The sequence below is a fragment of the Oncorhynchus mykiss genome, chromosome 15, assembly GCF_057628025.1.
Source record: "Oncorhynchus mykiss isolate SJ-2025 chromosome 15, ASM5762802v1, whole genome shotgun sequence".
Taxonomy (NCBI): domain Eukaryota; kingdom Metazoa; phylum Chordata; class Actinopteri; order Salmoniformes; family Salmonidae; genus Oncorhynchus; species Oncorhynchus mykiss.
The window spans coordinates 6,420,001-6,439,600 of NC_143036.1; the positions used below are offsets into that span (position 1 = coordinate 6,420,001).

General features: G+C 45.2%; 1 protein-coding gene across 5 annotated transcripts in view; it reads left to right on the plus strand.

Moving 5' to 3' along the window:
• LOC110489533 (nuclear receptor coactivator 2) overlaps positions 1-19,600 on the plus strand; it is a 188,496-nt gene that overhangs the window by 113,862 nt on the left and 55,034 nt on the right. For all 5 annotated transcript variants that reach the window (XM_090199235.1, XM_090199237.1, XM_090199236.1 and 2 more), the window contains exons 8-11: positions 6,043-6,144; positions 6,742-6,882; positions 7,918-8,065; positions 8,685-10,248. In XM_090199235.1, the coding sequence (XP_090055361.1) occupies positions 6,043-6,144; positions 6,742-6,882; positions 7,918-8,065; positions 8,685-10,248 (1,955 nt within the window). The remainder of the gene's footprint in view (positions 1-6,042; positions 6,145-6,741; positions 6,883-7,917; positions 8,066-8,684; positions 10,249-19,600) is intronic.

The window sequence follows — 19,600 nt, forward strand, 5'->3', positions numbered from 1 at the left end:
AGAGCATCAAGGAGGAGGCAGAAGGTATGGAGAGAGGGGAGAGAGAGAGAGAGGGGAGGGAGAGACATTCACTGTAAACCCAAGAGCATCAAGGAGGAGGCAGAAGGTATGGAGAGAGGGGAGAGAGAGAGAGGGGAGGGAGAGACATTCACTGTAAACCCAAGAGCATCAAGGAGGAGGCAGAAGGTATGGAGAGAGGGGAGAGAGAGAGAGGGGGGAGGGAGAGACATTCACTGTAAACCCAAGAGCATCAAGGAAGAGGCAGAAGGTATGGAGGGAGGGGGGAGAGAGAGGGGGGAGGGAGGGAGGAAAAGGATGGCGCGTTGAGAATACAATCAGAAACACTGTTAGAATGTTTTGCATTTGACTACCATAGCCCAAACTTAACATTGGCTGTCCTAAACCCTAGCTATTGCTACTTTGGCCTGCTACTTTGGCCTGCTACATTGGCCTGCTAGCTGGAGTGACCGAGGGTGCTAGGATCTGTCTATAGTGTGTGTCCTAAGCCCTAGCTACTTTTCCAATGACTCTCCTCTGGCTAACTTCAGCTTCCAACCTGGCTAGCTTCTGCTTCCAACCTGGCTAGCTTCAGCTTCCGACCTGGCTAGCTTCAGCTTCCGACCTGGCTAGCTTCAGCTTCCGACCTGGCTAGCTTCAGCTTCCGACCTGGCTAGCTTCCGTTTACGACCTGGCTAGCTTCAGCTTACGACCTGGCTAGCTTCAGCTTCCGACCTGGCTAGCTTCAGCTTCCGACCTGGCTAGCTTCAGCTTCCGACCTGGCTAGCTTCAGCTTCCGACCTGGCTAGGTTCAGCTTCCGACCTGGCTAGCTTCAGCTTCCGACCTGGCTAGCTTCAGCTTACGACCTGGCTAGCTTCTGCTTCCGACCTGGCTAGCCAGAGATAACCGGGGTGCATCTCAACAGTCTACAGTGGCTTCCTTTCGTTGTCTCTTTGGCTAGCTTTAGTTGACTTACCACCTGGCCAGTTGGAGACAGCAGGGTGCATCTCAATAGTCTTTAGTGTGTCCTAAACCTTACTTTTCCACTGGTTTTCCTCTGGCTAGAATTAGCTTGTTTACCAGGCTGTAGTATAAATATCTCAATTAATGATGGGGGAAAAACAATATGTAACTATCACAATATTATTTTTGGATGATATTATATTGATATTTAACTCCAAGTATTGATTTGTAGGAAATTAAAAAACATGTATTTATAAATATATATATATTAATATGTGTTTGTATGTAATATGTGTGTGTATAATGTGTGTTTTTGTAATAAATTAAAAAAATGCTTAGTAGCGTTAGCTAGCGCTATTCGGCTATAAGGGAATAGGGTGCCATTTGGAACACGATCGTCATGCTGATTTAAGGAAATTAGAAACAGTTCTGCCTCCTATTCCCTGTATCGAGGCTATTCAAGTCTTCCCCTTCGAGGTCCGGACTGAATCACTTTTCTTTCTGTTCTACCTGACATTTAATATCACCCACCTGGTGTTCCAGGTATAAATCAGTCCCTGATTTTCTATTTATATATATATATATATATATATATATATATATATATATATATATATATATATATATATATATAGTTTAAGTCGGAAGTTTACATACGCCTTAGCCAAATACATTTAAACTCAGTTTTTCACCATTCCTGACATTTAATCCTAGTAAAAAGTCCCTGTCTTAGGTCAGTTAGGATCACCACTTTATTTTAAGAACGTGAAATGTCAGAATAATAGTAGAGAGAATGATTTACTTCAGCTTTTATTTTTTTCATCACATTCCCAGTGGGTCAGAAGTTTACATACACTCAATTCATTTTGGTAGCATTTCCTTTAAATTGTTTAACTTGTGTCAAACGTTTTGGGTAGCCTTCCACAAGCTTCCCACAATAAGTTGGGTGAATTTTGGCCCATTCCTCCTGACAGAGCTGGTGTAACTGAGTCAGGTTTGCAGGCCTCCTTGCTCACACACACTTCTTCATTTCTGCCCACACATTTTCTATAGGATTGAGGTCAGGGCTTTGTGAGGGCCACTCCGATACCTTGACTTTGTTGTCCTTAAGTCATTTTCCCATAACTTTGGAAGTATGCTTGGGGTCACTGTCCATTTGGAAGACCCATTTGTGACCAAGCTCTAACTGATGTCTTGAGATGTTGCTTCAATATATCCACATAATTTTCCTTCCTCATGATGCCATATATTTTGTGAAGTGCACAAGTCCCTCCTTTAGCAAAGCACCCCCACAACATGATGCTGCCACCTCCGTGCTTCACAGTTGGGATGGTGTTCTTCGGCTTGCAAGCCTCCCCCTTTCTCCTCCAAACATAATGATGGTCATTATAGCCAAACAGTTCTGACCAGAGGACATTTCTCCAAAAAGTACAATCTTTGTCCCCATGTGCAGTTGCAAACCGTAGTCTGACTTTTTTATGGCAGTTTTGGAGCAGTTGCTTCTTCCTTGTTGAGCGGCCTTTCGGGTTCTGTCGATATAGGACTCGTTTTACTGTGGATATAGATACTTTTGTACCCGTTTCCTCCAGCATCTTCACAAGGTCCTTTGCGGTTGTTCTGAGATTGATTTGCACTTTTCGCACCAAAGTACGTTCATCTCTAGGAGACAGAACGCGTCTCCTTCCTGAGCGGTATGATGGCTGCGTGGTCCCATGGTGTTTATACTTGCGTACTATTGCTTGTACAGATGAACGTGGTACCTTCAAGAGTTTGGAAATTGTTCCTTGTGCCTTGAAATGCATCCACAGGTACACCTCCAATTTGACTCAAATGATGTCAATTAGCCTATCAGAAGCTTCTAAAGCCATGACATTATCTGGCATTTTCCAAGCTGTTTAAAAAGGCACATTCAACTTAGTGTATGTAAACTTCTGACCCACTGGAATTGTGATACAGTGGATTATAAGTGAAATATTCTGTCTTTAAACAATTGTTGGAAAAATTACTTGTGTCATGCACAAAGTAGATGTCCTAACCGACTTGCCAAAACTATAGTTTGTTAACAAGACATTTGTGGAGTGGTTGAAAAACGAGTTTTAATGACTCCGACCTAAGTGTCTGTAAACTTCCCACTTAAATTACATTTATATGTAGTTGATGTTCAAATGTATAGACATTTGAACTGGTTTTAATGTCCAAATTTGAATTGAGGGCGCTATAGAGGGCTCCTGCAGTTCTGTCACACGCTGGGTCTGTACATAGTCAATGGTAGGCTTCGAGGACACTCCTATGGTAGGGACACCTACAGCTCTGTTACATCCTGGGTCTGTACATAGTCAATGGTAGGCTTCGAGGACACTCCTATGGTAGGGACACCTACAGCTCTGTTACATCCTGGGTCTGTACATAGTTAATGGTAGGCTTCGAGGACACTCCTATGGTAGGGACACCTACAGCTCTGTTACATCCTGGGTCTGTACATAGTCAATGGTAGGCTTCGAGGACACTCCTATGGTAGGTACACCTACAGCACATCCTTTGGCAGTAGTACTCTATCACTGACCTCAACCCAGATTCTCTCAGCGTTCAGTCAGCCCACTGACACCTCTATCAGACCACTGACACCTCTATCAGACCACTGACACCTCTATCAGACCACTAACACCTCTATCAGACCACTAACACCTCTATCAGACCACTGACACCTCTATCAGACCACTGACACCTCTATCAGACCACTAACACCTCTATCAGACCACTAACACCTCTATCAGACCACTGACACCTCTATCAGACCACTGACACCTCTATCAGACCACTAACACCTCTATCAGACCACTGACACCTCTATCAGACCACTGACACCTCTATCAGACCACTGACACCTCTATCAGACCACTGACACCTCTATCAGACCACTAACACCTCTATCAGACCACTAACACCTCTATCAGACCACTGACACCTCTATCAGACCTCTGACACCTCTATCAGACCACTGACACCTCTATCAGACCACTGACACCTCTATCAGACCACTAACACCTCTATCAGACCACTAACACCTCTATCAGACCACAACAAAATCACAGTCTACTTAAACAGAAAAACACGCAATCATGAGGCATCAAAGCCAAAGAAACTGTATAATATGAGGAAATGCTACAGATGGAAGGAAAGTAGTGTGGAAACCGACCAAAAAACAGTTAGGCAACAACAAATTCAATCCCTTTTAGACATCTTCCTGGACAAAATGTTTCACTGTAATAGTGAAGGTGTAAACTTGGCAGTAGGAAGCCTAAACAGTATATTTTGACCTTTCAGGTTCAAATCTAAAAAATGTCAACCGGACAACCTAAGAAAAGACAATGACAAATGATTTGTTGAAAAATACAAAAGCCTAAGAAATAATTGGGAAAACCTATCCAACGAAAAACATAGAGCCTCAGAAAAGTCCACGCCTTCACTATGGCGAATCACTAAAACAATACAGAAATACACTAGGGAAAAAGAGGGAACCTGCACAACAGAAATCAGCTCAATGTATTTGAAGAATCCATAGAATCTAACCACTTCTGGGAAAATTGGGAAAACACTAAACAAACAACAACACGAAGAGCGAAACAGAGATGTAAAAATGAAAATCAATCCAAGCGTTTGTGTAAGTTTATCGATAGCCCCAGCATAGCATTATGTACACTAAGCATTAAGTAGCTAGGTCCCGAAAATCGGAAAAGTAATCAAATTAATCGTTTACCTTTGATGATCTTCGGATGTTTTCACTCACGAGACTCCCAGTTACACAACAAATGTTCCTTTTGTTCCATAAAGATAATTTTTATACCCCAAATACCGACGTTTGTTTGGCGCGTTATGTTCAGAAATCCACAGGAAAGAGCGGTCACTCTCATAATGTCCACAGAAACATGTCAAATGTTTTTTATAATCAATCCTCAGGTTGTTTTTAAAATATATATTTGATAATATATCAACCGAGTGTGTAGCTTTTTCAATAGGACCGGGAGGAACAATGGCCACTTTACTCTGTAGCGCAAAACTCACTCTAAGAGCCCCCACCTATCCACTTACGCAATGTGATCTTTCACGCTCATTTTTCAAAATAAAAGCCTGAAACTATGTCTAAAAACTGTTGACACCTTAGGGAAGTCATAGAAAAAAAGTATCTGGTTCATATCCCTTTAAATGGAGGATAGGAACAGAGAGGTTTCAAAATAAGAGTCACTCCCTGATTGGATTTTCCTCAGGTTTTCGCCTGCAATATCAGTTATGTTATACTCACAGACAATATTTTGACAGTTATGGAAACTTTAGTGTTTTCTATCTTAATCTGACAATTATATGCATATTCTAGTTTCTGGGGCTGAAATCTCCCCTCCTCTCTCCCCCATCTCTCTCTCCCCCATCTCTCTCTCCCCCATCTCTCTCTCCCCCATCTCTCTCTCCCCCATCTCTCTCTCCCCCATCTCTCTCTCCCCTCCTGTCACTCTCTCTCCCTCCTCTCTCTCTCCCCTCCCGTCACTCTCTCCCCTCCACTCTCTCCCCTCCACTCTCTCCCCTCCACTCTCTCTCCCTCCACTCTCTCTCCCTCCATTCTCTCTCCCCTCCTCTCTATCTCTCTCCCCTCCTCTCTATCTCTCTCCCCTCCTCTCCATCTCTTTCTCTCCCCCCTCCTGTCTCTCTCTCCCCTCCTCTCTCTCTCCCCTCCTCTCTCTCCCTCCCATCCTCTCTCTCCCTCCCCTCCTCTCTCTCCCTCCCATCCTCTCTCTCCCTCCCCTCCTCTCTCTCTCTCCCCTCCTCTCTCTCTCTCTCCCCTCCTCTCTCTCTCCCCTCCTCTCCCTCTCCCCTTCTGTCTCTCTCTCCCCTCTTCTCTATCGCTCTCTCCCCCCTCCTGTCTCTCTCCCCCCTCCTGTCTCTCTCTCTCCCCTCTTCTGTCTCTCTCTCCCCTCCTCTCTCTCTTCTCTTCTCCCCTCTCTCCCTCCCCTCTCTCTCCCTCCTCCTCTCCCCCCCCCCCCTCTCTCTCCCCCTCCTGTCTCTACCCCCCTGTCTCTCTCCCCCTCTAGACTTCCAGTCATGTCTGATATGTGTGGCTCGCAGGATGCCCATGAAGGAGCGGCCCGTTCTCCCCACGCACGAGAGCTTCACCACCCGCCAGGACCTGCAAGGTAACCAATCACAGCACTACGATCATACCAGCTGTCTGACATTAACCAATCACACAGCCACAGAATTATGACCAAGGCAGTCCACCAGACCAGTTTTCTGATTGATTAAGAACTATCTATAAATGATCAGACGGACTGGAACCAATTGCAGAACCGTCTTTAATGACTAGGTAGGGAGGTAGCCAATGACAGAGCAAGTTTCTCAGGTTGTCACTGTCAAGAGAGAACCATTGTAGAGACCTGTCTTCCAGCTGTTTGCAGTGCCCAAGCACCAGCTACTGTTCCTGTTAACACACACGCTTCTGAACATAAAGAAACTCAAACTCTATATCGAACTGTTGACACCGATTATATAGTACAGGATAGATGCCCACACACACACACACACACACACACACACGCACACTGTGCTCCTCTTTCAACTGGCTGTGAGGTAAAGTATAAAGTCACTGTAGGATCACCAACCTGTCTGTCTGTCTGGCTCCTTCCTGCCACTGATGTGTGGACAGTATACACACACACACACACATTTGTGATCAGTAGCCTGTCTCTCTCTCTCTCTCTCTCTCTCTCTCTCTCTCTCTGCTGTGTCCCTAGGTAAGATCACATCACTAGACACCAGTCTTCTGAGAGCCTCTATGAAGCCTGGCTGGGAAGACCTGGTGAGGAGAAGCATCCAGAGGTTTCACCTACAGAACGACGGAGAGATGTCCTTCGCCAAGAGACACCAACAAGAGGGTGAGACTACCTGACGAGGCCTGTATCATCTTAGACTACCAGACGAGGCCTGTATCATCTTAGACTACCTGACGAGACCTATATCATCTCAGACTACCAGACGAGGCCTATATCATCTTAGACTACCAGACGAGGCCTATATCTTCTTAGACTACCAGACGAGGCCTATATCTTCTTAGACTACCAGACGAGGCCTATATCTTCTTAGACTACCAGACGAGGCCTATATCATCTTAGACTACCAGACGAGGCCTATATCTTCTTAGACTACCTGACAAGGCCTATATCATCTTAGACAAGGCCTATATCATCTTAGACTACCAGACGAGGCCTATATCGTCTTAGACTACCAGACGAGGCCTATATCATCTTAGACTACCAGACGAGGCCTATATCGTCTTACACTACCAGACGAGGCCTATATCGTCTTAGACTACCTGACAAGGCCTATATCATCTTAGACTACCAGACAAGGCCTATATCATCTTAGACTACCTGACAAGGCTTATATCATCTTAGACAAGGCCTATATCATCTTAGACTACCAGACGAAGCCTATATCATCTTAGACTACATGACAAGTCCTATATCATCTTAGACAAGGCCTATATCATCTTAGACTACCAGACGAAGCCTATATCATCTTAGACTACCTAACGAGGCCTGTATCATCTTAGACTGCCAGACGAGATCTATATCATCTTAGACTACCTGACAAGACCTATATCATCTTAGACTACCAGACGAGGCCTATATCATCTTAGACTACCAGACGAGGCCTATATCATCTTAGACTACCAGACGAAGCCTATATCATCTTAGACTGCCTGACGAGGCCTGTATCATCTTAGACTGCCTGACGAGATCTATATCATCTTAGAGAATTTCAACACATCATGTTGATTTCATGGATGCATCCAAAGTAGTTACGTTTCTCCAGCCCCGATCCCTCAGCTGTGCCGGGGTGCCTGCTCTGTTGTTTGAATCCCAGCTTGCCTCTTTAACTCTCCCTCGCCGCTGTGCGTCTCTCTGCAGTGTTGCGTCACGGCCAGGCATTCAGCCCCATCTACAGGTTCTCTCTGTCAGACGGGACCATCGTGTCGGCTCACACCAAGAGCAAGCTGGTCCGCTCCCCTGCCACCAACGAACCTCAGCTCTACATGTCTCTACACCTGCTACAGAGGTACGAACCCTAACCCCTAACCCCACCTCTACATGTCTCTACACCTGCTACAGAGATACGAACCCTAACCCCTGACCCCTAACCCCTGAACCCCAGCTCTACATGTCTCTACACCAGCTACAGAGGTACGTTCCCTAACCCCTGACCCCTAACCCCTGAACCCCAGCTCTACATGTCTCTACACCTGCTACAGAGGAACGTTCCCTAACCCCTAACCCCAGCTCTGACCCCAAATTTGTTTACATCCCTGTTAGTGAGCATTTCTTCTTTGCCAAGATAATCGATCCACCTAACAGGAGTGGCATATCAACAATCTGATTCAACAGCATGTTCATTACACAGGTGCACCTTGTGCTGGGTGCAATAAAAGACCACTCTAAAATGTGCAGTTTTGTCACACTACACAATGCCACAGATGTCTCAAGTTTTGAGTGAGCGTGGATTTGGAATGCTGACAGAAGTAATGTCTACCAGAACTGTTGCCAGTGAATTGAATGTTCTTTGTGTGTGTGTGTGTGTGTGTGTGTGTGTGTGTGTGTGTGTGTATGTGTTGCTGCTCTGTGTTACTGCTCAGTGTGTGTGTAACCTCCACCTCTTGTATCCCGTGTGTTATCCCCAGAGAGCAGTCAATGTGTGGTATGGGGCCGGGTCAGGACATGGGGCCCGGTGGACAGGGCCAGCAGGGGACAGTGATGGGCCCCGGCCCCAAACCAATGGTCCCCAACCCCTCAATGACACCTCCAACCCCGGGGACAATATCTGGCCTGGTGCCCCAGGGACAGGACACCACGATCAGCTCCAACAGCACGCCCTTCTCCCTTCCTCATGGAGGTCCAGGGTCCAGAGAACCAGGGCTCGGACCCATGGGGTCCGGGTCTGGACACATGCAGGGCTACCGCTACGGTTGCCCTCCCCAGCCCATGGGCTACCCTGGAGGGATGCAGGGCGGCATGGGCATGAACCCCCCCAACCATCCCCACCAGCAAGGGGCCAGCTGGAGGATGAGCAGCCCATCTCGAGGCAGCCCTACCCCAGCTGGAGGCCCCCATCTGGGGCAACAGAACTCGATGCTGTCCCCTAGGCACCGGGCGAGTCCAGGGATGGCAGGGAGCCCTCGCGTGGCCCCATGCCTGCACTCGCCCTCCCCTGTGGGGATGTGTGGGTCTGGAACAGGGGTTGCAGTAGGAGGTAGCGGTCCTGCGGCTAACAGTCATGCTAACAGTCATGCTAACAGTCAGGCTAACAGTCAGGCTAACAGTCAGGCTAACAGTCAGGCTAACAGTCTTGCTAACAGCTACACCAGTAGTTCTCTGTCGGCCCTGCAGGCCCTGAGTGAGTGTCACGGGGTTGGACACGGCGGTTGCGTTCACCCACACATTCCTGGCGCTGGGGGGCATTCGCACACACACACCCTGGGGTCACCGGACAGGAAGATGATGGGGTCGCCAGCCGGAGTCACGATGGGGGCAGGGGTCAACCCTCACATGATGTCGAAGCTTGGCGGTGGCACTAACGTGGATCCTCACGGAGAGCAGGGTGGACAGTACGACCAGAGACAGATGGACAGACAGACTGACGGGAACGGTAGCAGCGGTAACCACGGTGACGTCAAAGAGGAGAGGGACGGCTCAAACGACGGCCCCAACGCGCAGAGCCGTGTCCTCCACGACAACAAGGGCCACACCAAACTACTCCAGCTCCTCACCACCAAGTCCGAACCCCTCGACACCCCCCCGTCTCCCAACGGAGGAGGAGACTCCAAGGACCCCTCGTCAGGGCTGGGGGGCCCTCATGGTCCAGGGGCCCCAGGGGGCCACGCCACATCCCTAAAGGAGAAACACAAAATACTCCACAGGCTGCTCCAGAACAGCACCTCTCCTGTCGACCTGGCCAAGCTCACCGCTGAGGCCACTGGCAAGGAGCTGGGAGAGCAGGGGAGTAACGTCAACACCCAGGTGGGTACAGGGGGGGGTACAGATGGGAACCTCCCCTCCAAACAGGAACCCCTGAGTCCTAAGAAGAAGGACAACGCACTGCTGAGGTACCTGCTGGATGAAGAGGAGGGGGGCATGAAGGAGAGGCAGGCTAGGATGGAGGGAGGAGGAGAGGTGAAGACGGAGATGAAACACCCCCTCCATGTGAAGACTGAGAAACAGGATACAGGATATGATCGCTCTGAGCAGGTGGGTGGCATGAGATTTCTCTCATTTATGACTCATAATTGTAAAGGATGAGTAGCACCATGGTTTGGGTACAAGTTGACGGAATGATTATTAACGATTAGTGATATTTTCATTAGATCGTTTTTTGGAATGATAGTTGATGTTAAATGAATGGTATTTAATAGAGGAATACTTCCAGTCATTCTGTTAGAGCTAGTTAGAAACTCCCTCCAAACTGCACACAGCGACATAAAAATAATATCCACAAGTTAAACTGACTAGTACTGGGGAACTTGATAAAGGTCCTCATTGTCAAAAGTATAAGTAGTGTCAAATTCAGAGAATCTAGAATGAGAGAGTCGGTGTTCTAGAATGAGAGAGTCGGTGTTCTAGAATGAGAGAGTCGGTGTTCTAGAATGAGAGAGTCGGTGTTTTAGAATGAGACAGTCGGTGTTCTAGAATGAGACAGTCGGTGTTCTAGAATGAGACAGTCGGTGTTCTAGAATGAGAGAGTCGGTGTTGTCGTGTCTTTGGATTTGACCGGATTAAGTGATATGACATGCTATTCTATAAAATCCTTTCTCTGTAATTAATATTACCTGATTAAACTAATCATGTAAATGTAATTAACTAGAGAGTCGGGCACCACAAAATAATATTTTTTGAGCTGTTATCTTCCGAATAAACTTTTAAAGACCTAGTAATATTTTACATCAATAGCAGTCAATATTAATCATCACCTTATTTCAGTCTCATCTGAAAGTTGTAAATTCTTGTTTATCTTCACGAACCCTGGCTAACAAGTTGGTATCAGCAATACAAAATTGGGTTTAATTATGTATTTACTAAATACCTAACTAATCACACAGGATTACATATACACAGAATGAATCATACTTTGATTACAAATTATGTCATAAAGGAAAACGTTCCTAGCGCAGGGAACGGATATGACAGCTGGTTACACAAAGAAAGGGTCTGGGTTTGAGTGAAAGAGCGGGAAGACTGAAGAACAAAGGGAGAAGCTGTGCTATCGTAAATATAGAATCTTATGCATTCTAAATCACCGCCCATTTGGAAAAGGAAAATGCAATAAATATTTACTCTGAGCTGCGCTTCAATAGGTTGGTGGTAGATGGAAGGCCGTGTCGCCCAACCAAGTCCTTTGTCCTTTGAAAAGTGTCTCTGGTGGTGAACGGGATACGAGAATCTGTGGAAAGAACTGAAAACTGCTGTTCACAAATGCTCTCCATCCAACCTCACTGAGCTCGAGCTGTTTTGCAAGGAGGAATGGGAAAAAATTTCAGTCTCTCGATGTGCAAAACTGATAGAGACATACCCCAAGCGACTTACAGCTGTAATCACAGCAAAAGGTGGCACTACAAAGTATTAACTTAAGGGGGCTGAATAATTTTGCACGCCCAATTTTTCAGTTTTTGATTTGTTAAAAAAGTTTGAAATATCCAATAAATGTCGTTCCACTTCATGATTGTGTCCCACTTGTTGTTGATTCTTCACAAAAAAATACAGTTTTATATCTTTATGTTTGAAGCCTGAAATGTGGCAAAAGGTCGCAAAGTTCAAGGGGGCCGAAAACTTTCGCAAGGCACTGTAGGTCAGTTAGACAGTCACTTCCACAACTTGTTCAACCTCAATGACTGACCTGTAGCCTACATCATGGTGAATGGGCTCTATAACATGCCACCGATCACCACAAGCTTCGGTTCATATGAGCTTAGACAACATGACAACATGGGCTGTCAGCCGCATTCCACTGACATGTGTGCCTCATGACCCGTGGTCTATACAAGGGCAGCCCAGCCCAATCTATACAGTAGTCATGACCCATGGTCTATACTAGGGCAGCCCAGCCCAATCTATACAGTGGTCATGACCAATGATCTATACTAGGACAGCCCAGCCCAATCTAAACAGTAGTCATGACCAATGACTAGGGCAGCCCAGCTATACTAGGGCAGCCCACCTGACCCGTGGTCTATACAGTGGTCATGACCCGTGGTCTATACAGTGGTCATGACCCGTGGTCTATACAGTAGTCATGACCCGTGGTCTATACTAGGGCAGCCCAGCCCAATCTATACAGTGGTCATGACCAATGATCTATACTAGGACAGCCCAGCCCAATCTATACAGTAGTCATGACCAATGACTAGGGCGGCCCAGCTATACTAGGGCAGCCCACCTGACCCGTGGTCTATACAGTGGTCATGACCCGTGGTCTATACAGTGGTCATGACCCGTGGTCTTTTTATTTTAGCCTATGTCAGGATTTGGCCATTTGTGATGAGCCTATAAGCTACACATCAATAACAAGGTATGATATACAGAGATATATATTCTTAAAGACCAGGGCCCGGTTACCAAAATCCTCTTGGTTCATTGTTAGAAGCCGTCGGATCCTATGGTTCTAATGATTAACTTAGCCTTAAGATGCTTTTCGCAAACCGAGCCACGTGCCTCGTTTCCCAGAGCCATCGTTAGAACCGTCCTACACGGTTTCTTTTGTAGCCAAATCGTGTTACTGTGAGGTAAAGCGTTGTGGAGGACAGAAGACAACACATTGTGCTGCAGTGAGCTAGCTAGTACCCTAATGCCTAGCTAGTACTACTAGTTACTGTCTAGCTAGCTTGCTAGTACCCTAATGGCTACCTAGTAGTACTAGTTGCTAGCTAGTAGCCTAAGGACTACCTTATACTGCTATTTACTCGCTAGCTAGCTACTAGCCGAATGGCTAGCTAGTAGCGCTAGCTAGCTATTAGTAGACAGAAAGGGTTAGTTATCATTTGTTAGCTACCCCCATGGACCTCGGTAATTGTTTATAATAATATAAAATAAAATTGTTCCCAATAAAGGAAATCAAATACAATCAAATAAATCTAAATATTTATCCCAGCATTGATCAAAGCAGTGGTTTGTTCGTTATGTTCGCCTCCGCTGATTTTGCCTTTTTAGCAGCACATTCACCACTCTCTCAAACAGCTAACTCCACCCTCTCCTGGCACAGGCCCGAGGGCATAGCCTGACGCGAAACGAACTGCCCCATCTCGGAGGTGGCTCAACTAGTTAACTAGACGCTGCTCTGTGTGTTTGAGAGATGCTGGACAAAAGGCCATTTTTAAAACCATCCCTCAACTTCTGCCATGTTTACAGACATTCCCCCAAAACAAAGAAAAATGGACTCTCGGAGAATGAGTGCACAACTGGTTGCAACATTAAGAGAAAGTAGTTGTTTATAGATAATATGTCAGATGGCTAGCCGCCGGAAGATACATATTTTGCTGTAATGTTGAAGGCTGCTGGCTAGATGAAGTATAAAGCTAACGTTAAACGGAGCGTACCTCAACAAGAGCAAAGGAAATAGGCCACTAAAGTTCTCATAATAACTTTTACTTTGCAGAAAGTAAGCTACTGAGACAGACAGTGATGTGGCACTCAGTGGTGAGACTGAGGTCTCAGTGGTGAGGCTGAGGCAGGCTGCAATACATGCAAGAGGAAACAAAGACCGATATTAGAGAGGAAGCAAGCAGAGTGTGGGCAGGAGGGTCTCTGAGAGAATCTGTACTAATCTTATCAAACAAGTTAGGGGGAAAAAAATAACATTTGTTTCAATATGAACGTCTCCACATCTTCCCTATAGGCGGTAGATACTAATTCCCCTGGTAGACGGTAGATACCATTTCCCCTGGGAGACGGTAGATACCATTTCCCCTGGGAGACGGTAGATACCATTTCCCCTGGGAGACGGTAGATACCATTTCCCCTGGTTTCCCCTGTTATCTTCCGAATAACCTCTTAAAGACCTGGTAATCTTTTACTTCAAGAGCAGTCAATATTTAATCGTCACCTTGTTTAGTTTCATCTGAAAGTGGTAAATTCTTGTTTATCTTCACGAACCCTGGCTAACAAGTTGAATCAGCAATACAACATTTGGTTTAATTATTTATTTATTAAATACCGAAATAATCACACAATTACATCTACACAGAATGGATCATACATTGATTACAAATTATGTCATAACGAAAACATCCCTGGTGGACAGAACAGATATGACAGCTGGTTACACAAAGAAGGGGGGTTGGGTTTGAGTGAAAGAGTGGGAAGACTGAGGAACAAAGGGAGAAGCTATGCTATCGTAAATCTTATGCATTCTAAATTAACGTCCATTTGAAAAAGGAGAATGCAATAAATATTTACTCTGAGTTGCGCTTCGGTAGATGGGAGGCAGGGTGGTCCAGCATGGATCACTGGGCCTCTGAAGAATATCTGGTGGTAGGATGGATACTTGGTAGTACCGTCATCGTGTGGTAGTACATTTTAACTTCTTGCTCCTACCTGAGACGCAGATTTTCCCCTTGTAGCCTAGACGGTAGATACCATTTCCCCTGGTAGATGGTAGATCCCATTTCCCCTGGTAGTCTAGACGGTAGATACCAAAGGTCATCAGTAACAGAAGCAGGTAGCCTAGTGGTTAGAGCATTTGGCCAGTACCCGAAAGGTTGCTGGATCGAATCCTCAAGCTGACAAGGTAAAAATCTTATCATTCTGCCCCTGAACAAGGCAGTTTCCTGGGGTAGGCCATCATCATAAATAAGCATTTGTTCTTGACTGACTTGCCTAGTTAAATAAAGGTTAAATGAAATAAAAGCAGATGACACGGAACCTCAAAGGATTCTCATTGTTGTTTAAAATACTGTTTGTTCTCAATGACTTACGTGGATTAATAGTGTTAATGTTAGATATGAGCTGTGTCCCAAATTACATTCTATATAGCTCACTAAGGAGGGAGAGGGAGTAGAGAGCGCGATCATGACATCATCCCTGACCTCATTAGGGTCCTCTCTCCCTGCCATATCCTGTCTCTGCCAGCGCTGCTGTGTGGAGTACACAGCCAAAAGACTGGGTCCTGGACAGAGCAACTTGATATGGCCCACAGAGGACGCAGCCAAGTGGCCGTGTTGTTGTGTGTGTGTGTGTGTGTACTATTGCAAGAGGCCGGTTTTTGACTGTGGAAACACCAGCGCCTCTTTCCAGGCATCTGATCCCTCTCCTTTCTCTATGGGCCAGTCTAGTGACTATTCTGCATCTCAAATGGCATAATTAAGCAATAAGGCATGTCTAAGGGCTGTTCTTATGCGCAACGCGGAGTGCCTGGACACAACCCTTGGCCGTGGTATATTGGCCATATACCACAAACCCCCGAGGTGCCTTATTGCTATTATAAACTGGTTACCAATGTAAATAGAGCAGTAAAAATAACTGTTTTTGTCGTACCCGTGGTTTAAGGTCTGATTATACCACGGCTGTCAGCCAATCAGCATTCAGGGCTCAAACCACCCAGTTTATAATTTCCTATATAGTGCACTACATATGACCCAAGTCCCATAGCACCATGTAGGGAATAGGGTGCCCTTTGGGGTAGAGCCTGGGGCATCTGTCACGACTCGTCCCTGCTCCACTACGTAAAGCAGTGGTGAATGTTGGGCTCCGAGCCGATCTGTTACAGGGACGTCTAGTGTGCTGCCCCCTCGTGGTGGTTCTCAGACACTACAACTTATTTACTCTCTGCCCCCCCCCCCCAATAGGTCTCTCTCGCCTTACGCAGTGGGGCAACTTAAGTCAATGTTTAGAAAGCCTTAGCTATAGTTCTGTTTATATTAGAGAATAGCAGGGTAAAATCTGCTGTAGTTTGTTTTCATATGGAAGTGGATGTGTGCTTTGCTCTCTTTGTACAGTAGACTCCTCCCCCTGTTATTTCTGCTGTGTGCAGAGAAAAGACTGGGGTGAAGGAGTTCGAAGCTAGCTGGGAAGTGTAGGCTAGTAGTAGGGGAATGGGTTCAGAGCAAGGGATTGTGGGTAATGTAGTCTTATTGTTGCCGCCTTAGATCGATCCTGGACAAACTTAACCAACGGTATTACAGTAGGTCCAAAAACAAGTCCAGACTTCTCATTTCTGCTCTGATATTATCCGTTGTTGATATCATCTAAATGTTTTTGGCGTGAATATAAACACACACACACACACACTCCCACAGTATTCTCATAGCTGTGTTTCTATTGGTCCTGTGCCAGCTTGGCCGAGCGACAGAAATGTCATATCATTTTTCTTTTCTGAATGTCTCTCCCATAATGCATCACAATTATAATATCCATGCTGGAGGAAGAAAGGAACTGTGTGTGTGTGCGTGTGTGTGTGTGTGCGTGTGTGTGCATGTGCGTGTGTGTGTGGACGTGTGTAACTATACTTGTGGGGAGAAGTCCCCACTAGAATAGTAAACCAACAGACATTTGACCAGCTGGGGACATTTTGTTAGTCGCCACAAAGTGAAATGCAGTGAAGTGAATTTCCTACCTTGAAGCTCTTTCCCAACAATGCAGTGATTATAATATATATAATTGAAAATATACAAAAATTTAAGTACGAATAAAAACCACACAAGAACTACGATAAATTAAAGAAACACGAGAATGCATGTACAGATGTAGGATCTGCTGAACAGGAAATGCAAACTTGTAGTGTATTTTAGTTTTAAAAATACTTCTAAAGTTTGTAATTTCCACTTTGACTTAAATTGCCCTAATGAAAAATGTATCAACCCCTACAAAAATGTCTGTTATAATCCCCATAATAATGTTATAATCCACCATAATAATGTTATAATCCCCATAATAATGTTATAATCCCCATAATAATGTTATAATCCACCATAATAATGTTATAATCCACCATAATAATGTTATAATCCCCATAATAATGTTATAATCCACCATAATAATGTTATAATCCCCATAATAATGTTATAATCCCCATAATAATGTTATAATCCACCATAATAATGTTATAATCCCCATAATAATGTTATAATCCCCATAATAATTCACATTTCCGGTTGCTGCAGGATTATTTTCCTGCTGTAGCAAACTGGCTCAAATTAAGATTCTATACATACTGTGCCAGGACCTTAGAGGTGGGTTTATACAAGTGACTTGATAGATAGATAGATAGATAGATAGATAGATAGATAGATAGATAGATAGATAGATAGATAGATAGATAGATAGATAGATAGATAGATAGATAGATAGATAGATAGAGTGAAGTGTGACTGGTAGCAGGAATATGGAAAGAGGAGTAATAGTTACCAGTAGCAGGATAAATACACTACCGGTCTAAAGTTTTAGAACACCTACTCATTCAAGGGTTTTTCTTTATTTTTACTATTTTCTACATTGTAGAATAATAGTGAAGACATCAACACTATGAAATCACACATATGGAATCATGTAGTAACCACAAAAGTGTTAAACAAAATCTTCAAATAGCATTCTCTCAACCAGCTTCACCTGGAATGCTTTTCCAACATTCTTGAAGGAGTTACCATATATGCTGAGCCCTTGTTGGCTGCTTTTCCTTCACTCTGCGGTCCAACTCATCCCAAACCATCTCAATTGGGTTGAGGACATATGATTGTGGAGCCCAGGTCATCTGACGCAGCACTCCATCACTCTTCTTCTTGGTCAAATAGCCCTTACACAGCCTGGAGGTGTGTTTGGTTATTGTCCTGTTGGAAAACAAATGATATTCCCACTAAGCCCAAACCAGATGGGATGGCGTATCACTGCAGAATACTGTGGTAGCCATGCTGCTTAAGTGTGCCTTGAATTCTAAATAAATCACATACAGTGTCACCAGCAAATCACCCCCACACCATCACATCTCCTCCTCCATGCTTCACGGTAGGAACCACACATGTGGAGATCATCCATTCACCATTGCTTGTGTTTCTTGCCCCAAGCAAGTCTCTTCTTCTTATTGGTGTCCTTTAGTAGTGGTTTCTTTGCAGCAATTCGGCCTGATTCACGCAGTCTCCTCTGAACAATTGATGTTGAGATGTGTCTGTTACCTCAACTCTGTGATGCATTTATTTGGGCTGCAATTTCTGAGGCTGGGTAGCTCTAATGAACGTATCCTCTGCAGCAGAGGTAACTCTGGGTCTTCCTTTCCTGTGGCGGTCCTCATGAGAGCCAGTTTCATCATAGCGCTTGATGTTTTTTGCGACTGCACTTGAAGAAACATTCAACGTTTTTGAAATGTTCCGTATTGACTGACCTTCATGTCTTAAAGTAATGATGGACCGTTGTTTCTCTTTGCTTATTTCATCCGTTGTTGCCATAATATGGACTTGGTCTTTTACCAAATAGTCTAATCTTCTGTATACCACCCCTACCTTTTCACAACACAACTGATTGGCTCAAACGCATTAAGAAGGAAAGAAATTCCACAAATTAACTTTTAAGAAGGCACACCTGTTAATTGAAATGCATTCCAGGTGACTACCTTATGAAGCTGGTTGAGAGAATGCCAAGAGTGTGCAAAGCTGTCATCAAGGCAAAGGGTGACTATTTGAAGAATCTAAAATATATTTTGATTTGTTAAACACTTTTTTGGTTACTACATGATTCTGTATGTGTTATTTTATAGTTTTGATGTCTTCACTATTTTCTGCAATGTAGAAAATAGTGGATTTGGTTATTTCAGCCAGATGTGTTGCTGACAGATGTATAAAATTGCTCACACCTCCATGCAATCTCCATAGACAAACATTTGCAGTAGAGCGGCAGCCTAGTGGTTAGAGCGTTGGGCCAGTAACCGAAAAGTTCAAATCTGCCGTTCTGCCCCTGAACAAGGCAGTTAACCCACTGTTCTTAGGTAGGCCGTCATTGTAAATAAGAATTTGTTCTTAACTGACTTGCCTAGTTTAAAAAAAAATGGCCTTACTGGAGAGGCGAAGGTTGAGAGCCGTACGTCCTCCGAAACACAACCCTGCCAAGCCGCACTGCTTCTTGACACACTGCTTGCTTAACCCGGAAGCCACTCGCACCAATGTGTTGGAGAAAAGACTGTACAGCTGGCGACCGAAGTCAACGTGCATGCGCCCGGCCCGCCACAAGGAGTCGCTAGACCACGATGGGACAAGGACATCCCGGCCGGCCAAACCCTCCCCTAACCCGGACGACACTGGGCCAATTTTGCACTGTGTTGCAGTGCCTTAGACCACTACAGCATACAATGACATCCTAGACGATTCTGTGCTTCAAACTTTGTGACAGCAGTTTGGGGAAGGCCCTTTCCTGTTTCAGTATGACAATGCCCCAGTGCACAAAGCGAGGTCCATAAAGAAATGGTTTATCGAGATCGGTGTGGAAGTACTTGACTGGCCTGCACAGAGCCCTGGTCTCAATCTCATCGAACACCGACTGCGAGCCAGGCCTAATCGCCAAACATTAGTGCCCGACCTCACTAATGCTCTTGTGGCTGAAGAGTGGAGGCTTTTATAGCAGCAAAAGGGGA